Raw genomic sequence first — 8,824 nt, forward strand, 5'->3', positions numbered from 1 at the left:
TTACCAAAATGTCCTTAGGGTTTCATTGTCTTATTCTGTGTATTATCATTAGGGTTGTTATTCAGACATAATAAGTGTCCGAGTAATAAGACGGTCTGTAAATTAATGCTTGTAATTAATAACCTGAAACCTCAACCTCAGACATTAATTAAAACCCTAATCTTGTAAACCCTAACCCTAATACTAAATTAATTATATAAACTATATGTATTAATTTAAGTGTGATATTAATTAAAAACTAATTAGAACTAAATTAAAATTTAACAACAAGGATGGACAAATGATGTAAAATAAATAAATAAAATGCATTATAAGTAAATGTAACATTTATAAAAAAAATAAAAATATAATACATGTATAATTAAATAAGAAATCGGCTAGATTAAATAATTGAAATAAAAATAAACTTGGTCATTAAGGTGCTGTTTGTTTTTTAAGATGTTTTATGTCTGCAGTCTGCGATCAGGTCTGCCAAAGAAGATGTGATCCTGAAGTCTGCAAACTGAAATTAGAAGACTGTTTGTTTTTTTGTCTGCAAAAGTGAACCTGATTCTGAATTAACGTAATTTTAATGTTTTATCATTTGACTAAGAACTAATATAAATAAAAAACAGTACTTAATCTAGGATTTAAAGTACACTACAAATTACAACAAGTCCAAACAACTATCATCTAATAATTTAAATAGCAAGGGTAAAACATTCATCTCCTAGTTTGCATAAGTTGTTCAGCAATTTGATCTCGCAAATTAATCATATATTGACGATCCGCTCTAGTTCCATGTGGTTGAACATCATCATCATCATCATCATCATCCACCTCTTCATTCCCATTATGTTGTACATGATCATTATCAAGTTGCACGTTTGGTTGGTCATATTTTGCGAATAGCTCGTCACTTAAACCCTCTTTTCTTATAAAATTATGAAGAGCAAAACATGCAATTGTAACATTTCTTTGGGTAACTAAGTCGAAAGGAGCGATTTTAGTTAATATCGTAAAGCGTGCTTTTAAAACACCAAAAGAACGTTCAATAACATTTCTTAGTTTCGCATGTCCATGGTTGAATTTTTCTTTGTTGTTTAGCGCACGCCTTTGACGAAAATCTCCAAGCCAATACCTTACGTTACGATATGGTGCCATAAATCCACGAGTGTGTGTATATGCAGCATCACAAAGATAATATTTATCTAAAATATAATAAATAATTAACATTTATATTTATATAAATTATAGTTATCGACATTTGAATAGGTGAATGTACCTGGCGGAGGAAGAGGAAATGGTGCATCTTGATTTGTTAAAGCTTCAGATAATACTCGGGAATCATGTGCTACTCCTTCCCATCCGGCAACAATAAACGTAAATATCATGTTGAAATCACATATTGCTAAAACATTTTGATAACAATCTCCTTTTCCTCTTCCTCTATACAAATGTTGCATTTTAGCTGGAACACGAGCATGAATCAAAGTCCCATCAAGTGCACCAACCGCTCCCTATAAAAATTATATTAGTGAATAATAAAAAATATATTAATCAAAAGAAAATTTTGATCTCGCTTTACCTTAAAAACTCGACGTAACCTCCTGTGATATCCCGGAACATTTGGATTTGGATCAAAAGATGTTGGTACTATAGTCTCTTTTGCGAAATCCAACATTGTAGCCAATACTTCATGAAAATACTTATGAATTGTTTGCTTTGAGTGTTGAAATAAACGTTTGACGAGTATATAACGTTGATTGTGACCTAACATCATTAAAAACATAGCAATTTTCTCTTCAACTGATAGATGCTTGCTATCCTTTAACCATCCCTTTACTCTAAAATAAGTGCAAAGTCGAACATACGAATCTCGTGACATACGTAGCAACTCAACGCATTGTGTATCGTTTCCTTGCAATAATTGTAACGTAAATAGTCCCCCCGTCATGATAGAACCTAGATCTCTTTTTCTTTTTCTTGACCAATAGTAACGTATATATAAATATATAACTATGATTAACAAATGTTTATGATTGTAATCCATAATACACCTATAATAAAATAACAACCAAACATCCATAGTAAGTACTAATAAGATAAATGGACTGTAACATAATAAATAAAAATTAAGACATGGACTGTAACATAACAAAAGATCATAATATTTCAAAATAACTAGTTTTTAAATTATGGAATGTAGCATAGCATTCATCATAGCATTTCAAAATACAAGTAGTAATCAAAAGTTCATAATACTAGTTAAACAAAAGTCACAAACATGGACTGTATGTCATCAGCTTGTTCCTAGTTCATAATTCATAATACTAGTTTCATAAGCTAGTTAAACAAAAGTCACAAATTGTTCCAGAAGGTGTGTAACACATAACATTACTACTTAAACATCCCTAATGTCACCCCGGTCAACTTAATCCACCCTTTTAACACCTCGGGATCTGCTGGCAGCGTCATCCATGCCTCTCTCATTTGTGTTGATTGCCCAAAAATATTAAAAGCGGCCAAAAATATAGGATCGGTAGGTTCTAACCCAACTAACTTCACCCTCTCATAGCATTCATCTATTGATGGCCCTTGCTTACTTTTAACCATATGTCTAAGTGCATTTTGCATATCCATTGTTAAGTCATCAAGACTAATAGATGTTTTAGCCTTTTTCTTAGGCCTACCTCTGTCCGAAGCACTCGGCTCTTCTTCAGGTGTAGGAATCTCATCCCGAGCATGAGAACTTTGTTGCTGGGAGTTCCAACATCATCACCTAAATCGATAAAAGGGTCATCTTCAATTTGAAGTGTTAAGACCCCTTGATTAATAGAAGAGGAAGAGGCCCGAGAAGCTTGGGTAGATGCCCATTTATTGTTACCGGTAGCACTAGCACCATCAAACAAAGCAATACATAAGTCATGATGAGGTAATGGGTAATTTTTCAAAGAAGCTGCCTTTGGATGACCCTGCGTCCAAATTAATAAAGGGTGCTATAAATATTGTGTAGTCGTCATAAGTATGTGATAAATGGTAAAGTTTATAAAAATGAACACACCTTCTTAAATGCATCCCACTCTTCATTCGACATCGTGAACATGTTTGTTTGAGGATTATAGATATTCCCGGTCTTGTTTCTCAAAAACACCCATCCGGTGTATTTGGCTTTGAGGTTATCGTAACCATTTCTAATTTGCTTTTGAGACAATACCAAATTAAACCTATCCTTAAAGGTTTCGGCTAATTTAGCCCAAGACTCCTTTTGTAAACTACCTCCCCTTCTTCCTACCCTAGCAATTTCTTCCAGTGATACCTCTAATAAGCATTTAAGTACTTCATTCGACCAATGGTTTCGACCTTCATCCATTTTCAACTAAGAAACAAATAATATAATCACTATACATGTATAATATACATATAGGTGTACAAATCTGACTTGTTTTTAGTATATACCACAAATGAATTTAATACATAAAACACACAAAGAATATACAAATTAATAGATGTTACTGTAAAAATTTCTCAACAAAGAAATTATATTTGTAACTCATAAAATTAGTAGAATAGGAAGTTAAACTATGAATTTAAAAGGATGTAAAAAATGGCGATGGTGTACTGTGACTACATCATTGTGTTTTAACATCCCAAAATTAAGCAATATTTCATATAGAGAATGTTGATTATTCAACAATTACCTCTAGAAATTGAAAGAGAATATAGATCTATTAAGAAATCACGAATTATCTATAAAAAAAATTGGGGAAAAAAAATATACCAGTAGCTGTTGAGAACGAACGTGACACCGGAGACGAAATTGATGCCGGTGATGAAGTCGGAGGCGATGTGGGTGACGAAGGTGATGGAGCTGGTGGTTGGAAAAAAAAAGATGGGTAGCTGATAAGGAAAGGATGGAGGTGTGGTTGTGAAAGAGATATTAGGTTAAAAAGAGCTTTTAAGTTTAGAAGCAATTTTCTAGGTCTGCAACTTAGAAGACATATGCAGCTCTTTTTTTGTCTTATATCTTCCAAAAAACAAACGGCCTGCAAACTAAAACGTCTGCCCGCCCGCAGACATAATACATAATAAGGTCTTCAAAGCAAAAAACAAACGACACCTTAGCTTTCACAATCCTAGTCAAATAGTAATTCATGTGCTTGATCACTAAGTATTTCATGAATCCTAATTTAATCACAACTCATGTTAATTATCTATAATAGGCTCAAGTTTTTCTATAATAAGCATCACCAAAAAAAAAACTCAAAATCCCTCTCCTTGCAGTTTTTTTTTAGTCGACATATTTCCAGCCTCTTTTCTTTTTTAGTCGACCATAAACCCTCCCTATTGTTGCTGCTAGTCGACAAGCTACAGCCTTCAACAAAACAGCCCCATCACAGCTCCAAATCGCCACTTGTTCAGTCCAAAAACAGCCCTCAATCGCCATATTTTTGCTCCTGTTTCTGCTGTGTTTTTCGAGCCACAACAGGCTGCTATTTGCAGCTGTACTTCGCCACCATTTACAGCAGTTTTTTTTTGTCGCTGTTTCGACCCCAAACCACAGCCTTTTTGCTGCTGTTGTGAACCGCCACCAACACCATCCGTTGCTGCTCTTGTTTGCTGTTTCTGCGTGTCCAAAACAGGCCACAGACCCGCCCAATTCAACACCCTGCTGCTGCGTTTTTCTGTCTGCAGTCCACCTTTAAAACCGCTAGTTTAGGCTACTGAATTGCTGCATTTTCTGGGCTGCTGCTGTCCGCCATTTACAGCAGCCTTTTGTTGCCTTTTTCGAGCCAAAACGGGCTGCTTCTGTGCAGTTGCAAACCGCCACCATCACACCAAGTTTCCTACACTTTTTCTGCTATTTTTCGCCATCCAAAACAGTCCACAAGTCGCCTATTTTTGCTGCTTATTTCCTGCTGTCTGCGTGACCCAACCCAGGCCAAAAACCCGCTCGTTTAGTCACTTGGTTGCTGTGTTTTACTGCTGCTACTGTCGAGAGTCACCACCACTCTCCACCATCACTTTCTTGATCTTAAAACAACTTAAAGTATCCCTAAATTTCCTAAGTTCATAATACTATTTAATTTGTTTCTTTTTTTTTTTAAAGTATTATGTTAATTATTATGAAACTTAATAAAAGTATGATAATATGATCAATGAATTTGTAAAAGTAGAATTATTTGAATATGATTATGATCATGGTAAATATTAATAAGTTATGGTTAAATATATGAACCCATGAAGATTAATAATGTAGGTATCAGTTAAGTTAGTAACATGGATGAATGTGATTGTTATAAAGAATAAAAATCTTGAGTATGATGTGATTAATAGATAGTAATATGGTTAAGGTTATTAATATGAATACTAGAATGTTTAAAGATCATGAATGTTTAAAAAGATTACTGAAGATTGATAAAAAGTAGAAAGCATGCATGCATGCACACATAAAGAATGTATAAGTGAAATTGGAAAGATTAAAGTATATGTATATATGTATCATGTTATAATATAATTAGGATAATAAATAATAATTGTGATAACTAAAAGTATTTTGACGATTATGAACATGTATTCTGATAAAGATAAGACTAATTAAAATAAGTAAGGGATAACTAAGAATAGAAATAATAGGAGGATAAATATTAATTAAAGATAATAATTAAGTAATAATGATAAGTCTAAACACATGGGATAAAATAAAAAGTTAGAACTTATCTAGGTTACTTAAACTTTAAACTTAATGATATAGAATTAAAGTGATAAGATTAAAAGGTTAAATTTTTTTTTAACTAAAGTAATAATATATAATACTATTATAACATAAGAACCTATCTTATATTGTAACACTTTAATTGAACTAAGTTATATTATCACCTATATATATAATTATTAAGTACATTAATAATTCGATGTGTGTATACACCTATAACGTGAAGGTTATAATTAAAGATAACGTACAAAGTCTACAAACATCACCGCTACTTATGGCCTAGGGTGATCCTTGGTACCATTATGGGACGCTTGTGGATCTCGAATGCCAAGACTTAGATTCTGGTCAAGAGATCCTGGGCCGCTCGGTAACAATAGATCATTCGAGTGACTTGCATGTTAGCAACGAAGTTTGGGCGAGATTGTACAACATCTTTGTTAAGAATTGTAACCCGACATTTTTAAAACTAGAAGCTTACTATAAGTGGAAGCTTTCCATAAATAGTAGGTTTCCAAATATAGAAACTTTTGAGAAATAATAACTTTTCCCGAAAACGGTCACTGTTAATATAGTTTGCTATATTAATAAACAATTTTATGTCTATTAGACATTAAGTAATCGAACATAATATCTCTAGGTTGAGATCTCCGTGTTCAACACTCCGATCATATAACTTGCGTGGAATATCTATATGCTATTAAGGTGAACTTCATAACCTCTCTTTTTACTATTTATTAACTGTTTTATAACTTTGGGGTGAGACACATGCTTGCTTTTAAACTGTTTTACGCTTAGACACGAGTACTCAAACTTTATTCTGATTAGTTTAAACTGTGCTAACATGCTTTGATTCATGCTAAATCCCTACCATGATATCGTTAATTGCTACGTATAAAGGCAAGCTTAGTTATTGTGAATAGCGCTATTGAGAGTGACGTCTCTATCCGGATGACCGTTGGTCAATGGATACATAATAATGATTCACGACACGAACGTGATGTGTTTAGGGTAACTTATGGTTAGTATCGATATCATATACACCAGCACTACTACCGAACTGATTAAACTTTATAATTAAATCTTGTGGTCTAAAAACTTGGTTATTATTGATAAACCTATGTTGTTCACTCAACCATTTTGGTTTACACTTTAAGCATGTTTTGTCTCAGGTGAAGATTGCTAAAGATTATTTGCTATTTAGACTTTGCTGCTTTTGGAGTCCGCATATCATCATTCATATTATTGCATTAGAACATTTTAGATTACATTTAAATTTTAAGGAGTCATTTGTAATGACTTAATACTTTCCGCTGCTTTAATTACATTGGTTTTTAATTAAAACGTCTCATATAGAGTCGTTCTCGTTTATACATACTTGTGTTGTGATATTGTGAAGTCATATTTCCCCGGCCCTATTTGGAGGTATGACAACTTCGTGCTGCTGAGTTGCTGTCTCTGCATCTCTGCGGTTACATAGCTTCCTCTATATAATTCGTTTGTAATACTAGTCTTGTATAGTCTGCTTGTTTCGTGATTGATAGGTGACCAGCTTTTGTTGTAAGGTCCCTATGCTCATGTATGTTTGTGTGTTTGGTAATATATTCTTGGCTTTTCAAAAAAAAAAAAAAGTTTCTAGTCACATGTGCATCTTTGTTTGTGAACATGTAAACATTTATTATAATTAACAATTTAAAATATAATTTGTGGTAATAAATATATGTTTATTAATAATATGAGCATTAATTAACATTCGCATGTAAGTTGTTACATTTAAATGCATTAAAACTATGAAATTAAAAAGTTCTCGCAGTTCTCGCCATTTATGTGGTTCTCGTTCTCGCCATTTTGATTGTTACCTGAAATTAAGAGCCAGAGATCTCGGAGAGGCCCTTTCCTATTAGGGATATCACCAACATACTTTAAATTAATATACTTCACTAAAATCTTTTGATATCTCGATATAATATGTCATTTTTAGCCCCTCCAAAATCATTGTTCAAGCTGCGCCACTATTTGTTATAGTAATTAATCATGACAAGAAGTCAAGAAGTGTAAGTGTATTTTAGATTATTATAGGATAAGATGAGCATACCTTTTTTTTAGTAACGTAGGTTCATAATAATGAATTGAATTTCATGAAATAAATATAAAACACATACTCATTTTGTCTTGAATGAGCAGTGTCCCTCTCTATATGGCCGGACATGATCAATAAATAGAAGTGGTCCAAATAGTTTCAAACTCAAACTGGTTATTAACGTAATCAATACTACATTACGTGACTATTCCACATCTCTTGACCAAATAAATATAGAAATGCATGCGGCTCTGATTATATTGACTGTGTATTAAATATAGAGACGGTGCATTATTGACATTGACATTGACAATATAGTCCATTTATAATTATCTTCAACTTTGAATTTGAAAGTAATTTGTTAAGATTTAAAAAGAAAAAATCCCACTAATTTTTAACTATTTTTTCTGCCTCCTCATTATTATTTAACTTAAATTACCCAACTGTCAACCGTTATTTAACGGTTGAATTAACCGACTGTACTTTTTTTATTTCCTTTTTTCACCTTCTTTTTTTCATTCATTTATTTTTAAATCGTTCAATTAATCAATCGTTAATCGTTTTTCTTAAACGTTCACTTAACCGATCGTTAACCGATCAAAGCCACCACGCAGCGAAACGAATGTTTGATACTCGTTAAATACCGTTGTTGCAACTATATAAATTAAATACCATTGTTGTAACTATATAAATATGACTAGAAATCAATTACCCATACACGCATACACATATAAATAATCATGTACATAGCTCCGCGTATTTGCGCGCATTAATATCCCTTATGTCGCGCATAATTTTAATTTTACTACGTTATGTCGAGCTGACGATCCATAAACAATGCATTATGAGTATCATGATATCTTCTATGTCATATGCATTATTATAAGTGTCATGTTTTAACTTATAACTATGACGTTAAATATATATTTGTCATAATATTTTATGAAAATTATATGAAATTTTTTTAAGAATATCTCACACATTATTATCACCAATTAAGCCATGAAATATATGTATATTATCCATAGCAGGACTCGAAACTTCAGCATCGA

The 8,824-nt window shown here is 32.6% G+C and overlaps 1 protein-coding gene across 1 annotated transcript; it reads right to left on the bottom strand.

Moving 5' to 3' along the window:
- Window positions 1-702: 702 nt before the first annotated feature.
- LOC139899973 (uncharacterized) lies at window positions 703-1,936 on the bottom strand. Its single transcript, XM_071882794.1, has 3 exons — window positions 1,568-1,936; window positions 1,265-1,499; window positions 703-1,190 (listed from the first exon to the last, which is right to left on the bottom strand). The coding sequence occupies exons 1-3, from the start codon at window positions 1,934-1,936 to the stop codon at window positions 703-705; spliced, it is 1,092 nt and encodes a 363-aa protein (XP_071738895.1).
- Between the last annotated feature and the right edge of the window lie 6,888 nt (window positions 1,937-8,824).

The sequence above is a fragment of the Rutidosis leptorrhynchoides genome, chromosome 3 (genome assembly GCF_046630445.1).
Source record: "Rutidosis leptorrhynchoides isolate AG116_Rl617_1_P2 chromosome 3, CSIRO_AGI_Rlap_v1, whole genome shotgun sequence".
NCBI classification, from domain to species: Eukaryota; Viridiplantae; Streptophyta; class Magnoliopsida; order Asterales; family Asteraceae; genus Rutidosis; species Rutidosis leptorrhynchoides.